Genomic DNA, 16,668 nt, shown 5'->3' on the forward strand with positions numbered 1-16,668 from the left:
ATTGGCTATTTATACGGCACATCATGATTGTATATTACATATACTTGTTGATTACAGTACATTATGTATACTTGTTGATTACAGCTGGTTTGTTTTATTTACCAGTCCAGCGGATTCTCCAGCTTAAGGCCGGTACTATATTCGTTTTTCGCGTTGAACTCCATATAAAAAACAAACGGGAGATTTTGCCGAAATGTGTTCGTTTCGTCATAACTTGTTTTTTCATCTAGGGAAAATTTACGTTTCGCGACGCCCATTGAGAGCGCAACCACTGTCGCTGTGCAACAAGTCATTTTCTTACGCGAAAGAAACTTGAGTTTGTATCAAGGCGGATTTAATAAGGTGGTCTCACGCGAACCGCTGTTAACGGCGGGCTATGGTTATTAAGTATTAAAATGTGAGATTTTTCAGTTTTTAACAGCCGGCCAGGTTTGACAGCATTAAGATGCCAAATTATTGTTTCCATTCTCTTTGTTGTTTTGTTTCTCGCATATTCTCTGCTCATATGCGCACAAGTATACCCACACGCACACAAATTCTTTTGTGCGTGTTGGCAAACCGTCGATCAGCTTGATGACAAGATGACCGATTGCACCTTATGATTTGTGTTTCTTGTTTAAATGAGAGATGAGAATATGTTTTTCTCCCATGGTCGTTTGGAGATGAATGAACTGTGATATTTAATTTTGAATGCTGTTTGCACATGTTTTAATATGCTATCGTTTTTATGGAGTTTATATTGGATGTTATCTGTGATGGCGTTTGTTATAATTTCCCTGTTTCTTCGTCTTTACAGCAGCTGGCCTGCAATTTTATTCTTTATATCCAGTTGGTAGTCTACAAACTCAAGGCGTTACCACTCACACCAGGTCCAAGGAGGAGCGATCTTTACTTTGCACCACTGTCGCTGTATGGCGGAGCCACTGTGTGTGTCTCTTTTGTGTTTTGCATCCATGATGTAGATGTGTTTCTACATCCATCGCTACTAACCTGGCTTCTGATGCCTTATCTGCAACGCCAATTTTTTTCCGACAACACAAAAAAAAAAGTTTAAATGAGACCACCTTTAACTGTTTCGTCATGAGATGGAATGGAGAAATTGATATCCCCAACTAGCTAAAGTTGTCATTACACGATCAGACATGTCATATGTGATTTCAAAAATAGCATAGTTTATGAACTCCAAGAAGCGTTTATTTAAAATTAGAATGACTTATTTTATTTGTTTTGTTGATATTTGATGCGTGTCAGTGCTGCCAAAGTTAAAACACAAAGTATTTAGCGGAAAGAGCGTTTTATTTATCGATAAAGATCTAAACAGAGTGAGCAAGTTAAGGAGCGTCGCGTTAAAAAATGAAACTCTGCAAACAAATGCCAAAAATCAGCTTGCGAAAGTTTAACCATTTTTAGCCTTGATGGCTAAAAATACTTACTTCACGTGTGACAGCACAGAATGACGCTTGATTTTAAGCGTAAATGTTTAAATGTTTTTAACTTTTCCGCTTTCCTTTTGTGGGATTTGTGTGCATATTTGCAGTTTTGTAACGCAACGCTCGAAAACAAAGCTCAGTGCGCTCATTCTGTTGCGGCCTTAAGTGTTGCGCGTAGTATGTAACTCCAGCTAAGCACTAGTAGATTTTTTTTACCATTGTACGGAATAAATATGAACACCACGTAGGCTGGAATTTTGAGTTCCGATCAGTGTGGTGGTCATATGTAGTTACCACGAGATGCACAGCTTAGAGCTTCCGGGCGCGGATAGTGGGATGCTTCGTGTATGGAGTAGCTGCAACTGCCGTCACGGACAACCAGCGGTATCGAGTGAAGAGTCTCAGTGAGAGGCGGGGCGGCACCGCTTTTTGCTTAAATACTGAGTGCCTAAGATGCTCGATATGACAAGGCGAGTTTTTTTTTGCGCCTTTGAATAACCAATGGCCATCACATTCCCGCAGCGATCGGTCCAATGGATCGGAATGTACTTACTCATCTTTAGGATACAATGTGGCTACAACAAAAACAACAGATAGTGAATTGTGCAACATTTCTCAAAAACTTAAAAAAAAATGTAATCGCGTTTCGGGAAAATTTTTTTGTGTAGATTTTCAGCCTGATTTCATTCATTAGGACATTCCCTTAATATACGTATATGACAAAATTTTAATAAAATTGTTATGTTATCATTGGGATTTTTGTAATGTCTCAAAAAGGAAAACATGGATTTTCAACGTTGCAAAAGGAACATTGTACTACCCTCAAACGAAGCTTGATGCGCGCGTTCGATGCCGACATTTAAAGAAGGCCAAAATTTTGCCAAAACAAGTACGCATTTTAATAAGGCTGAAACTGACAGCTGAAAAAGATGTAAATAAAATAAACTAAAATTTTATATTAAATAAATAAATTAAAAGAAAAAAGTGTTTATATCGTTCAATTCAAAGTTGCCAGGTGGCTTAAATGTTTCCGGTTTATACCAGTATCAATTAATGATGAAAAATAGTAAGCTATGAAACTAGTATGTTTCACGTGTTTTCTGGAGCCTAAGTGAGGTCCAAAATGCGGTCTTGACAAGAATTTAAAACACCGCACTTCCATAAACCAACTATTTCTATTTCTTCTGATTACTTTTAGGTTATATAAAGACTTAATAGAAAGCTTCTCAAGGGCCAATTTTAAGGCTACCCATAGCTATTAGCATCTGACAATATGGGTGTTCGTGGACTCACAGGATTTATAGCTCGCAATGCTGAACAATATCTAACACCACATGAACTGCATGATTGTAACCTGGTCATAGATGGCGACAATTTGGCCTGCAATCTGTATAAAGACGTTACCGGAAATTATTCGGCCTTTGGAGGTGATTACGATGACTTCTATCGTGCTGTGGTCAACTTCTTTGTGGTTCTTGCTGAATGCAATATTAAGGCATACGTCTTAATGGATGGAGGCTATGAACAAAGAAAACTGCGCACCGTCAGTAAACGCATGAGAGGAAAAATATGCGTTATAAAACGTATAAATCCTTGTGCCTCCATCACCGTCTTCCCCTTAATGATGAAAGAGGTATTTGTTGATGCTGTGCGAGATTGTGAGGTACCCATAATGCGTTGTGTTTTTGAGGCTGATGACGAGTTGGCTGCCTTGGGTAGGAAATTAAATTGTCCGGTATTAAGTTACGATTCTGATTTTTACATACACAATGTGCGTTATATTCCTTTAATAACGCTGACGGTAAAAGCCCACACGAAGGTTTATAAAAATAACAGCTCAACTGATGCAGTCAATAAAAAGTTGAAAAAGGCTGAGGCCAAAAAAGTGGATAAACAAACTCGCGGTAATCGTATAATGGATACTATTGTAGTAAACAATCAAGAAAGGCGAAAGGGAAAAGGAAAAACTTACAAGTATTTGGATTGTTGTATGTATCGTATAGATAATTTGATATCGGGAGGGTCCTTGAACAAGGCCAAACTACCTCTATTTGCTGCGTTATTAGGCAATGACTATATATCCCGTTCAGCATTTCATAATTTCTTTAGCTCCGGTATGGTTAAGGGAGGACGTAGTCGCAGCCGCAAGACCAATCATCAACAAAGACGCATAAGAGCTGTTATACAATGGCTAAAAAATGAGACCGCAGAGTCGGCCATGACCAAAATTTTGTCCAGATTGCAAAAGGTAAAAATTTTACATTTTTTAAATTAATTTTTTAATTATTTTTACCACATTCTAGCAACAAAGAGAATCTTTAGTGGCCCAAGTGGAAGCTGCCATAAGTGGTTACTCTAATGAATTATGCAGATCGTATGACTATTTTAAAAACAACTATGAAAACATTTTCGAAGATCTAGAAGAGAATGTTGAAAGTGAGGTGGAATCGGAAAATGAATTGGAAATTGAAGAAGAGGACAGCGAGTCCTGTGAAGAGGAGCAAGAATTGGAAGAAGAAGAAAACGAGCCAGAAGATGAGGAAGAATATGAAATAGAAGAAAGTGAACACAACGCCAACAACCCAGAAGACTCGACCTCTTCTGCCAGCGCATCGGATGTTGATAATGATGTTAATAACAATGATGGCAATAAAGATATTTCCAAATTTCCCCCATGGTTTCTAGACAAACTATACCCTGCCAATTTACCAAGATTTTGTGTGGACCTTATGCATTTGCGCAAATACATAAATAATCCTCAAATCGAGCACTTTCCTTTTCCGGATTGCAATGAAATTGCCCTGCCCATACTAAGCCTTACATATGCGTTGTTGAACAATGTCAAGGGGGAAGAGTTTGTGGAGCAAATGAACGAAGATGGTTCCATTAGACATTTGTATTTTACATATCTAACCCGAGCCACACGTGTTACAAATGTCCAATATGTCTCCGTAGAAATTAAGGAGAAACCCAAATATACATTTGAACCAGCAACACCAAATCCTCTATTGCTGCAAACGCTATTTGAATGTAAAATGCCAGAATTAAAGGCAATTCACCTCTTTGAGGAAATACAAAAGTTACCTCAAGACTTGAGGTTGTATTTTCTGGCCATTGTCTATTGGCTACATAAGTCTCAGCATTGTGATCTTATCCACTTGCACGCTTTGATTGTGTGTTTGGTGGTTTTAAGGACCATAGATTCGAAAATACCTGCAGAAAGGGATATGAAGGCTTTTGTGAAACGTTTTGGCAAAATCATCAAAAGGGAAAAGCAAGTACGTGACAAAGAATTAGCTGAAGGAGTACAACGGTCTATAAGAGATGATTTAAAAAATCTACACATTACTCAACGCATAGATTTCATACAGAAATCCGATTGTTACTTGGTGCAAAATGAGCTGTTGAAACATTTTCATATGCAGGAGATTTTCAAAAAGAAGTATGATCTGTACTCCAGTATCGTACTACATGCCTTTGCTGAATTCCAGTCTGTAGTCTTCCAGCTGCATGCAATCAATGCTTTGTTGGATTTCCCCCACCAAGCTCCTCACATGGCTCAATTATATTGTGGCGTATTTCTTTACAATCTTTACGACTTGTTTAGGAATCGTCTGGATGTGGAGTATTACATCAAGAATTTCATTTTTAAAGATTCCACCATGATGTTCGATTTCTATGCATATCTTTGGCAATGGTGTGAACAGTTTTTGCCCTCTTGGAAACGAAAAGATGTAATGACTCCCAGCAGCAAAAAGTTACAGAAAAAGAAACGCCAGCTGGAAAAGAAAAAGGCTATGCGAGAGTCAACGTTGAGTCATGTCCAAGATCCCTATTCAGATATGTTAAGCAGTAGCAATGACGAAAATGATGAATTCGTAGACTTAAACAATAGATTTTGTAATGTTTTGAAAGTAAATTAGCAAAATGAAAAAAACCGGATGCTGTAACTAGTTTTTTTATAAATTTTTGAATATGTTGTACAGTATTTGAATATTTTGTAAAATAAAAAATATTTTAAAAATTTTGTACAATAAGATTTATTTTATGAATCCTAAAGTGAACCAACAAAATGCTTTATTTAGAGAAGAACAAATCAAACTGCCTCATTTAAAAACAAAGTGTTCAACCTGACCAAGATACGGAAAATGTACTTAGAATGTGGACACATTTGTTAAAACGAACCACTCTCTGACGATAGTATAAACCGCCTATTAATACCATGGGACATTTATTAGCATATTCGCAATCTGCTAATCAATACCTTTCATTTGGTAGCCATATTGCCTAGGTTAGACTACTTCCCCCCAAGGGGGTTTTTCAGAGTTGTATCCAAATACACTCTTATGTCAAATGGTTTGATTAGATTTTGAAATTTTTTCTACATTTTGTCTATTTTTTCCACATTTTTTAGTTTTAATTTATAATTTATACGTTTGTAATCACAAATCATTCAAATTTTTAGATGATGCTACTTGTGCGTACATGAGCAGAGAATATGCGAGATAGAAAATAACAACAAAGAGAATGCAAAAAAAAAATCTGACATCTTAATACTGTCAAAACTGGCCGGCTGTTAACAGCTGTTGGTGTGAGACCAACTTTTTAAATCCGCCTTGGTGCCAATGCAAGGCAAGTGGAGTGGTCAAGGCGAATTTAATAAGCTGGTCGTATCAGCACAGCTGATGGAATTTGATATGTCAAAACATTTTTGAATTCGCCTTATAAAAATTTAAACTTCAAAATAAATATTTTATGAATTGATTTTTGTGTTTGCCGCTGTTTTGGTTCTTAAACTTAGGTTATATAATGGTACGCGTCTAATAACCTAAATCGCTATCAACTTCACTCAGGGAACTTAGGTTCCCGAAATAGATTCAAAAAGCGCTGAAGAACAAAGACGAAATTTACGGCGTTACGGTGCCAGATATTGGAACGAATAAAAAAAATAAGGAGCCAACATGCATGACAATAATGGGGGCCATGCGGGCTGAAGAAGTTCCCTCCAATCTGCTATTTCAAGCCCCTATAAACGGATCGGACATCAAAGTTCCAGCTTGTGTGATGCACACAGCAATACCGTCTTTGCTAGTGGATGCTAATTATCCTGTCCATTAACATCGTATTGAACTCAATTCAGGAGGAAACCTCATATACATCATGCGTTTGACACACGTGATGCGTGCTCTCTGGTTATAAAACTTAGAGACAAACGTCTATGATGTTGGAACTAATCTCAGCCCTATTGAAATTGAGCTGGAACTAACCTGGTCTACCGTGGAAGGTTAAAAGTTTACCGCTACAACAACCTAGTGAAAACTTTTTAAACCTGCTGTCTTAAAGGTTTTATCTGGAGCTAATTGGAATTTTGAACTTTTTAAAATTAGTTTTTTTTTTGCTTGACACTCAAAAATTTAAAATTTCTTTCTTCATGCTTTGATTGGTCGAAGCAAATTTGCCGAAAATTTGTAATGTCACGGCGAATTAAATTTTCTTCGCCCTGTTTATATATTTTGACATATCAAGTTCCCAAAAATATGCTTTGCTGTAGTAATTCGCCGATGAGGCCACCATATTAATACGCCTTGGGGTGGTCTAATACATGGTACAAGAACTTAAAGGTATGGACATGCGATCAGCTGAGTAAAATTTTTTTTAATTTGACAAATTTCCTAATGTTAAACATTGATGTGTATACTTTCATGTGTATGTGTCATCATGTTTACATAAAAACAAAATATTTGGAGAACGAAATACTGAGCGTTGGTTGTATTTTCTATGCAAATTGCAAATTTTGCCCATGAACATTCCACTAAGGAACAGGGGCAAACTTCGATTCAAATTTCGATTTGCCCGATTCAAATTTAAGCTCAATAATAAGGGGCCTCCTTTTTATAGCCGAGTCCGAACGGCGTGCTGCAGTGTGATTCCTCTTTAGAGAGAAGTTTTACATGGCATAGTACCTCACAAATGTTGCCAGCATTAGGAGGGGAAAACCACCGCTGAACATTTTATTTTTGATGGTCTCGCCAGGATTCGAACCCAGGCGTTTAGCGTCATAGGCGGACATGCTAACCTCTGCGCTACGGTGGCCTCCTTTCCTATTCATTTTCGATTTTTGCAAAGTGAAAAAGTTTCTTGAAATTGAGAAAATCAAAAATGTATGATCGTTTTACGGTTGTTTGTGGTTGCTTTTGCGGCAATAACAAATCATCTGCTTGGAAGATTTGATATTTTCACCATCACAATTTTCACATGCGTATTTTATTGTTTCCACAATTGATTCGGCTTCTATTTCTTGATGTGGTGACTCGCTTATGAGAGGAAGTTCTGGTGTATGTTTTTCACTCAACATTGAATCGGTGGGTGAACAAAACAATAAGTTATGAATTTCTCTGGGCCGAAAAATTATTAAACGTTTTCCTTCTTCTAACCTCGGCAGACATACTGCTGTCCAGCCGGCATTTGACATTATAATTCATCAGGGTTGCACAGAAAAATGTTGTTGTTGGGCAAATGACCCCAGCTTCTATGTTCTTGTACCATGTGTCTTATATACAGCGACAGTTGACAGCGACAAATACATTTTTTTCAGTGCACTTTCTAAATACCACACTACCAAATACATAGTTACTTAATAACCGCTATCTTCTAATGTTTTGTGTGTTCTTTTGTTTTGCTACGACGGAGAATACATTTGTTGTGAATTCGCAAAATTTAAAAATAAAAAAATAATTCCTACAAATCTTAAGCACATAAGCACTGCCAATCGATGTAGCATTGTTTAAATATCAAATTTAGATAGGAGAACCATAAACTATCCTTGAAAAAACAGTTATTTCCTGGTGTGTGGAGTTTTCTGAATGCTCGCCTTGTCGATGATGACATTGTCAAATAAGATTTAAGAGAGCGAGCAGTGAAATAGCAAAGGGGGAGCATATGTTTTAAAAGAGAACACAGAGTAAAATTTTCCTCAGTGAATGCAGGTATGCAAGCCGTTGGTAAACAAAATTTGTCGGTCATATCTTCATTTTTCGCCGATAAGGCATAACAAAAGAAATTTTAATAATTATAACTTGCAGTGTTGGTCACAAAATAAAGGTACACCGCTTGCGGGTAATTGAAAACCATTCGTTTTTGCGGGGAATAATTCGAATGCTTCGAAATTGACTTGTTAACTGAATTTGATTGGTACGGCTGTCTAACAGCTGTTTGGGGTTGCGGTGTTGTGCTGTTGTTGATTGCCTTGGGGTCAATCTTTATACTGGCTAACTTACCTTGGCTTGCTCAACATCCTGCTGATCTTTATCGCCAAAGTCCCCGACTCTACTATTTGAGGTTACAGTGTATAGCAAAAATCGATCGATTCATTGACTTGTACACCAATGTGTCACGCACAATGGACAGTGTGTTCGAAGCATATTTAGGTCCAGATGGAGTATTGGCCGGGGCGGTGGTGGGGGCAGTGGCCGGTGCAACAGGGGAGCCAGATGATATACCACAGACAAATACCACAGTTTGGATACTAGGTAAACGCTACAATGCAATTCAAGAGCTGGATTTAATACGTCGGGATGTGCAAAGTCGTCTTTGGTGTACATATCGTCGAGGTTTTGTGCCATTGGGAGAACCCCAATTGACCACCGACAAAGGCTGGGGTTGTATGCTGCGTTGCGGACAAATGGTTCTGGCACAGGCCTTGATTGATCTACATTTGGGTCGCGAATGGTTCTGGACGCCTGAAACAAGAGATCAAACTTATTTGAAAATAGTCAGTCGATTTGAAGACTGCAGGAAAAGCTACTTTTCCATACATCAAATTGCCTTAATGGGAGATTCGGAAGATAAGAAAGTGGGCCAATGGTTTGGCCCCAATACTGTGGCTCAAGTTTTGAAGTAAGTACAGTGAATGAAAAGATAATTTTACCAAAGAAAACTTAATTTTTTGTTGTTTTAGGAAACTAGTGCGCTACGATGACTGGTGTAGTTTAATGATTCATGTGGCCATGGACAATACAATTGTCACCGATGATATCTGTTAGTATTATGCAATAGGTATGCATATATAAAAAATTGTATTCTCGTTTCTATGTTTTCTAGTAAATCTTTGCCTTGAGAATCCCCAAAATGATGATTCATGGAAACCTTTACTACTTATTGTTCCCTTGCGACTGGGTTTGAGTGACATCAATCCCATCTATATACCTGCTTTGAAAAGTTGTTTCGAATTGGTGGGCTTCTCTGGCATGATTGGTGGTCGCCCTAATCAGGCTTTATATTTTATGGGCTATGTGGATGATGATGTATTGTTTCTGGATCCACATACCACACAGAGATCAGGTTCAGTGGGACAGAAAACATCACAGGATGAAATTGATTTTGATGCAACATTTCATCAACGATATGCTGGACGAATACAATTTACACAAATGGATCCATCGCTAGCTTTGGTAAGTTGAAATAGTACAGTAATAATTTCTAATAATGTGAGACAGAGAGGTGCTGGGCAAAGGACAACTGACGGACATTGCCCAAACTAATTAGCCTGGGGCTTTTAATGTCGGTGCTGGAGATGCAAACTACTATGAAGTTTGGGAGGAGAAAACTCTTAACACTGCCAAGTTAACTTCGATTTGCGCTAGAAGGGTTGATAGTGACTGGACAGTCACTTTGGTCGACGTAGCAACAACTGATCAGCCATATGTTTTGACCGTTTATTTCCCTCGGCATGGGATAGCTGTGAGCACCACACTGGCTGGAACATCTGTGTGGCGTTTATGGCTGTCGCGAGAACCGTAGTTGCGAGCTACCGGGCGCGTCCACAGGTTGCGGATAGTTGAATGCTCAATATGGAGTAGATGCAACGACAGTCGCGGACAATCAGCGGCATCGAGCAGAAAGTCTCAGTGAGAGGCTGAGTTCCTATGATGCTCGATACGACAAGGCGAGGTTTGGCGCCTTTAAATAACAAAATTGTGTCTGCAACAAGAACAACCACATACATATATTTACCCCGACACGGGATAACTACGAGCACCACACAGGTTGAAACTTTAAGCTCAAATCTGTATGGTGTTCCTCGTTATCACGAGAAGCTTAGTTGGGAGCTACCGGGTGCGTCTACAGGTTGCAGATATTGGAATGCTTCATACGGTGTAGCTGTAACTGCAGTCGCGGACAATCAGCGGTAACGAGAGAATAGTCTCAGTGAGGGGCCGTGCGGCACCGACTCTTGCTTAAATACTGAGTAAATATGGTGCTTGAAATGACAAGGCTAGTTATTGGCGCCTTTGAATAACCAATGGCCACCCTTTTCCCGCGGTGATCGGTCCTTTGTACCGGAACGAGCTTGCTCACCTAGAGGAGCTTGACAAGGATCGCCACCTCCACATGAAATGTGGCTACGACAACAACAAAAATAGGTTGCAGATAGTGAAATTCTTCATACGGAGTAGCTGTAACCACAGTCGCGGACAATCAGCGGCATCGAGCGGATTATCTCAGTGAGCGGCCGGGCGGCATCGGATTTTGCTTATAAACTGAGTGCCTATGATGCTCGATATGACAAGGCGAGTTTTTGGTGCCTTTTAATAACCAATGGCCTTCATGTCTCCAAGGCAATTGGTTGTATGGACCGGAACGAGCTTGCTTACCTTCTGTGAAAGTGTGCAGAGGAAAGCACTTGGCTCCATCTATTGTTTCCGAGACGATGAAAAATCAAGGCAATTTACCTAGCACGAACTCGTCACGGTATAACTATAAGCATCACAGAGGCTGGAACTTTGAGCTCCGATAAATGTGGTGTTTATCTTTATCAATTCCATGGCAGCCGGTTTGACCCGATGGATTCCTTCATGGGCAGGGGCTGCCGCCTTAGTGTACAACACACTGCCACAACAAAGAAAAGCTTAGCTGAGAGCCAACGGGCGTCCGCAGTCGCGGAAAATCAGTGGTATCGAGTGGAGAGTTTCAGTGACAGACAGGGCGGCACCGGCCCTTACTTAAATATTGAGTGCCTACGATGCTCGACAAGGCGAGTCATTGGCGCCATCAATTGACCAATGACAATCACGTTCCAGTGGCAATGGCTACTATGGACCGGAGCCAGATTGCTCACATATAAGAGCTTGATGAGGATTGCTATCTCCACATGCAAATGTGGCTACAACTACAACAAGACTTGTGTCTGATTTAATCTAAGCTTCTTTGCATATATTTCTTGATGATTCCATGATGGTGGAAAGCTAGGATACGTACTGGTCGAACCTAAAATTTTTTTTATATTTTTTTTTTACAAAATCTTGACTTTTTTTTGCTTTAAATAATCTCCTCTTTTTTTCTTTTCATTTCAGTGTTTCCTATGCAAAACTCGCATATCGTTCGATATTTTAATGGAAGATTTGAAAACAAAAGTCCTTATAACAAGTACACCCATATTCGAAATAACTAAAACAAGATCACCCGAATGGGTATCGAGCATGCCAGGTATTATGCCTTCCATTCTCACTCCTACTACCACATATCACTACTTTCCTTCTATAAATGCAACAAATTACAACTGCGAGGAGCAGCAACCACAAGGCCAAACAAACAATAACAATTCATGTAACAATTCATTTGAGGAATTTCTATGCTCCAGTGAATTGAGTACATCCTCCTCGTTTCAATCAGTTTGTGTCAACAACTCAGACGATTTGACAAGTTATAGTTCGCGACGGACTATAAGTTGTGGCGATACAGAAGGTTTTTGTTTCTATAATTTGTTTCTGTTTTTTGTTTGCTTTTTGGTTTTTAAAATTATTGTATTTTTGGTTTATAAGTATTCCAAATTAGTGCTGCAGACACAAGACAGATGCTTATAACAAAAAAAAAAGTGATCTTAATTTGAAATGTTTTATTGACAACAAAAGAAAATATTGATTCGCAGTTTTTTCTCTTCTCTCTTTTGCAGACTTTGAAAAGCTTAGTTACTCTTCGCTGGATCCCTCGAAACGTCGCAATTGCTGTAATGAAGATGGCTCCGATGATGATTTTGAAATTATTTCATAGTTTACAAGCAATGCTCTTATTAATTGAATTAAATTTTATTTAATGTCATGTAATTTTTTTTATTTGCAATCGCTCTTCAATGGCTCTTTTTTTAAATTTAACTTTTTAAAAGATTTTCATTGGATTTTTAGCGAAAGATTACCGAAAATGAATTTTTTTTATAATTTTACGTTTTTTCATTTTTAACAAAATTCGTCAAAAATTGACTAGAAATGTAGTATATATTCTTAGAGTTAAACTGATTCATGTATATTTAGTCTCAATTCCCTGTTCTTTTTTGTATAAAATAAAACATTTAAATAATAATATTAAAAAATTTAATCCCCATATTTCAAAAAACAAAATTCTAAAATATCTGATAGATAGTCCTGACCAATCAAAAATATATAGCTGTGAGTTTCCACGAAGAGCGAGTCAAAGTTTGCGAATATTAGAAAGCTCCTTACGGAACAATTATAGCCGCGGACATTCAACGGCATCGAGTGGAGAATTTCTTAAGAGGCCGGGCTGCAACGGCCCTTGCTCAAATACTGAGTGCCTATGACACTCGATATGACAAGGCGAGTTATTGACGCCTTTAGCTAACCCATGACCATAACCTTTACGCGGCGATCCGGTCCTATGAACCCGAAGGAGCTTGCTCACTTAGGAGCTTGACAAGGATCACTAACTCCACATGCAAATGTGGCAACAAGAATAACTTGAATGTACTTGAGCGATGTACATCAATTGTAAATTCAACATATCCCATTTGTGTTAAGTTGCTAATAACGGGATGAAAATGATGAACAACAAAGGTTGTAGCTGTTGTACGCCGAAGTATTATGGTAAAAACGACATATGACAACACCTTAAATCGACAATCCCATGGTAGTCGGTTATACGTACCGGATTGACCCGATGGATTCCTTCATCGGCAAGGGCTGCCGCCTCAGTGTACAACACACTGCTACGACGACTACGACGACGACGAGCATAAATCGACGTAATGAGTTTGGTTATGCCGTAGTCAGCCGGAGTTTTAAAAACCTTGTGTCCTGTATTCTCCCTTGGATTAGAGTCTATCTACTATTCGAATATTTCAACATGATATGTGTCCAGGAATAGAGAATATAAGATGTCCGGGCCATGACAATAAAAAACTTTTCCACTGACAGATTTCACAATCCCGATATGTTGTTGTAGCGCCATTTGCATGTGTAGGTGGTGATCCTCGTCAAACTCTTATAAGCGAGCAAGCTCTTTCCGGTCTATACGACCGATCGCCGAGGTAACATGATGGCCGTTGGTTATTTAAAGGCTCTAATATATCGCCTTGTCGTATCGAGCATCATAGGCACTCAGTATTTAAGCAAGAGCCGGTGCCAACCGTCCTCTCACTAAGACTCTCCACTCGATACCGCTGATTGTCCGCGACTGCAGTTGCAGCTACTCCTTATGTAGCATTCTACTATCTGCATCCTGTGGACGTGTCCGGTAGCTCCCAGCTAAGCCTCTCGTGCTAACTAGGAAAACACCACACAGAGTGGAGCTCAAAGTTCCAGCCTAAGTGATGCTCATAGTTATCCAGTGCCGGGAGCACCCCAAGTTTTGCCGGCAAGTTACTTAAGGACCTTGTTTATACTCTCGACCTTATCGCAAATTGCAGTGTCATGTGGGGAGAATGTGTAAGAGCTGTCAAATGTGACATCAAGTATTTTGGGAATCTCTTGCAGTGAAATAAGCGGCATGTTTGTTGAGCCATCGATGGGTGGATGAGCTTGATGCTATGAGCGTACAATCGTCCGCATATGATACGATTTCTATGCCGTCTGGATGTGATGGAATGGAGGATAGGTGGAGATATCGCCTTGGGGAACTCCCTATTTTACTCTACGGTGTTTCGACTACTTATCTCTAAATTCCACAAATGACTGGCGACACAGATAATTCGCGACCCTGCGTTTCAGCCCTAGTTGGAGAAAGTAATGCGACGTCCTCAAATAGTTTGGCATGGCTGCCGAATGCTTTCGATAGGACCAGTGCCATGAGGACCGTCCTATTCTAAGGCCTAGACTGATTGAAGCCACGGCAAATGTGTGAGGTGATGGCATGCAAAGCTGTTTTTGTGCTGTGCAGTCTGCGAAATCCATGTCTATGCTCGGTGAATGGAAATTTTTCGACAAGGCCTGGGAGGTCTAGTCCCTCCAGCGTCTTGGCTACTAGTGAGAGAAGGAAGATCGGTCTGTACGACTCCCGCTTGTTCGGGTTATTTCTAGGCTGCAGTAGAGGGATCACACAGCGTATCTTCCAGAGTTCAAAGACAGGTTGAGAACAGTTGTACGCATCAGTGTAGAGATTTCGACGGGGCGCTGCACCTTGGATGATTTGTAGATTTGTCCAGAACTTCTTATTATTCTAAATTTTGTCGATTTCGGGTAATAACAAAGGCTTTTATGAGTCCTTATTAGGGTCTAATATAACGCACTGTTCCAAATTTCTGCGAAATGGGGTAAAAAAATGCGTCTTCTATGAGCTCAAGAGCCTAAATCCGAAAATCTGTCTATATGTTTTTTATATCCTAATAAGATTTGATTCGACCATACTTGACACGAGTTTTGAAAGGTTTAATATAACTCTATTCCACATTCGCCCCATCCTATGGTGGTGTGTATAAAAATACAATTTCGCTGAAAATCTACCAAAATCGAAATGGGCCGTCCATCCATCCGACCTTAAAATTGAAAGTAAATCCTACTAAACTTGGTAGAACAAGCGCAAAACGGCAACACTGGTGTGAGTGCATGCTTACTCAGCCCCAGGACTAGTGGCGTCTTATTTCGCGAAATACTCGGCCCACGCGAAATACTCAGCACACGTCTCATTCGCGCAGTTAGCCTCCACTATGACAAGAAGCGCGCATAGGGAAGGGTTCACTGATTTTGTAGCATTGTCTGCGCTCAACAGTGATTTATTTCTGGCCAGCCCATTTGCCACCACCCTTCGATTACCTGGGGCCTCGCAGAGATTGAAGCTTTCTTCATGATATGAAGAAGCTCTTTGCATCTTCTTAAAAGTCTCGACCTCACATGGCTTTATGGAGGAGACTTCAGAGCTGCTCCCGCTTCGAAATCCAGTGCCTTCTGGGCAGTGAAAACCTCCGATTGAAATACGATATTTCAACCCAGAAGCCTATATTCGTTGAACCAATGAACGCAATGAAGACCGCTGCCTCGGAGCACCCATTATACAAATCTGTCTTAGGCCTATTGAAGTCACATGTATTATACCATTTCGCTGACATATGGGACAGTGAGTTGTGTTAGGTCTTTCGCCATCCTTGTTTAAATCGGCCCAAATCGGTCCAGATTTGGATACAGCTGGCATATACACCGATCTCGCGATGGTGCACTTAGATGTACTGTTACATGGGCGACGGGTTGCGGTCTGGGTGTGAATGAGGGAAAGACGGAACTGGTTCTGTTACGCGTAGGCGAAAGATAGCGGTGTTTATGGTACCCATTCAACAGTGGGTGACTTTACACTTATCGCAGTCGGCGAGGTTTCTAGGGGTGATTTTGGATAGCAACCTGAACATGGAGTTAAGGAGTAGAAAAGCCTTTGCGGCATTATACTCCTGTCAGAAGCTCGTGGGGTGTAAGTGGGGTTTAAGAAACAGGCTGATGCATTGGTTGTTCTCGGCGGTGGTGCGGCCTGTCTGGGGCTATGGCAGCCACGTTTGGTGGCCGGTGACGGATTTTACGTCCCATGTCTGTAACTTTAACATGGTGAATAGGGTCACTTTGAGATTTGTTACTGGGGACTGGGTCATTAGAGGTAGTGATGGAGATTCAGCCAGATTGTCGCTGCTTGGATTGATTCGTGGCCGTCTCTTGGACGCACTTTCAGATGGGTGGATTGCAAGTAATATTACCTACCCTGGTGGAATGGCAGAAAGGGCGGATTAGATTTCAAGACATTAATATTTTTACAGATGATACGAAGATGAAGGATAGAACAGGGTGTGGTATCTATTGCAGTGAATTCGATACCAATGTTTCCTTACGGATGAGAGATGATTGCAGCATTTTTCAGGGAGAGGTGTGCTGCTGCATCAGCAGAGCTTATGTTGTCTATGGATATCGACCGATCGGAAATGCACAATTTCAGCGACAATTAGGCAACGTTGAAGGCGTTACATAAAACGTGT

The 16,668-nt window shown here is 40.0% G+C and overlaps 2 protein-coding genes across 4 annotated transcripts; both read left to right on the top strand.

Annotated features, from left to right (window-relative positions):
• The first annotated feature begins 2,345 nt into the window (after positions 1 to 2,345).
• On the top strand, positions 2,346 to 5,385 carry LOC106080954 (protein asteroid). 2 transcript variants are annotated; one of them, XM_013242585.2, is made up of 3 exons: positions 2,346 to 2,512; positions 2,629 to 3,678; positions 3,734 to 5,385. In XM_013242585.2, exons 2-3 carry the CDS (start codon positions 2,704 to 2,706, stop codon positions 5,351 to 5,353), a joined length of 2,595 nt encoding a protein of 864 aa, XP_013098039.2. In that variant the 5' UTR covers positions 2,346 to 2,512; positions 2,629 to 2,703; the 3' UTR covers positions 5,354 to 5,385. The 2 variants fall into 2 exon arrangements, with proteins under 2 accessions (XP_013098039.2, XP_013098038.2); XM_013242584.2 differs by having other exon boundaries at positions 2,346 to 2,496.
• Positions 5,386 to 8,586: 3,201 nt separating this feature from the next.
• Positions 8,587 to 12,525, top strand: LOC106080953 (cysteine protease ATG4B). Of its 2 annotated transcripts, none has more exons than XM_013242583.2 (5): positions 8,587 to 9,326; positions 9,388 to 9,467; positions 9,531 to 9,880; positions 11,783 to 12,173; positions 12,382 to 12,525. In XM_013242583.2, exons 1-5 carry the CDS (start codon positions 8,830 to 8,832, stop codon positions 12,477 to 12,479), a joined length of 1,416 nt encoding a protein of 471 aa, XP_013098037.2. In that variant the 5' UTR covers positions 8,587 to 8,829; the 3' UTR covers positions 12,480 to 12,525. The 2 variants fall into 2 exon arrangements, with proteins under 2 accessions (XP_013098037.2, XP_013098036.2); XM_013242582.2 differs by having other exon boundaries at positions 8,747 to 9,326; positions 11,783 to 11,915.
• Positions 12,526 to 16,668: the final 4,143 nt, after the last annotated feature.

This window comes from Stomoxys calcitrans, chromosome 3 (assembly GCF_963082655.1).
Source record: "Stomoxys calcitrans chromosome 3, idStoCalc2.1, whole genome shotgun sequence".
In the NCBI taxonomy this organism is placed as follows: domain Eukaryota; kingdom Metazoa; phylum Arthropoda; class Insecta; order Diptera; family Muscidae; genus Stomoxys; species Stomoxys calcitrans.

What these genes read in the sequence shown, in the direction of transcription:
- LOC106080954 (XM_013242585.2), top strand. Translation starts at nt 2,704, where the DNA reads ATGGGTGTTCGTGGACTCACAGGATTTATAGCTCGCAATGCTGAACAA. An exon ending in TTTTGTCCAGATTGCAAAAG is followed by an intron (nt 3,679 to 3,733) that starts GTAAAAATTTTA and finishes ACCACATTCTAG; the next exon opens with CAACAAAGAGAATCTTTAGT.
- LOC106080953 (XM_013242583.2), top strand. Translation starts at nt 8,830, where the DNA reads ATGGACAGTGTGTTCGAAGCATATTTAGGTCCAGATGGAGTATTGGCC. An exon ending in AATTGTCACCGATGATATCT is followed by an intron (nt 9,468 to 9,530) that starts GTTAGTATTATG and finishes TATGTTTTCTAG; the next exon opens with TAAATCTTTGCCTTGAGAAT. An exon ending in TGGATCCATCGCTAGCTTTG is followed by an intron (nt 9,881 to 11,782) that starts GTAAGTTGAAAT and finishes TTTTCATTTCAG; the next exon opens with TGTTTCCTATGCAAAACTCG.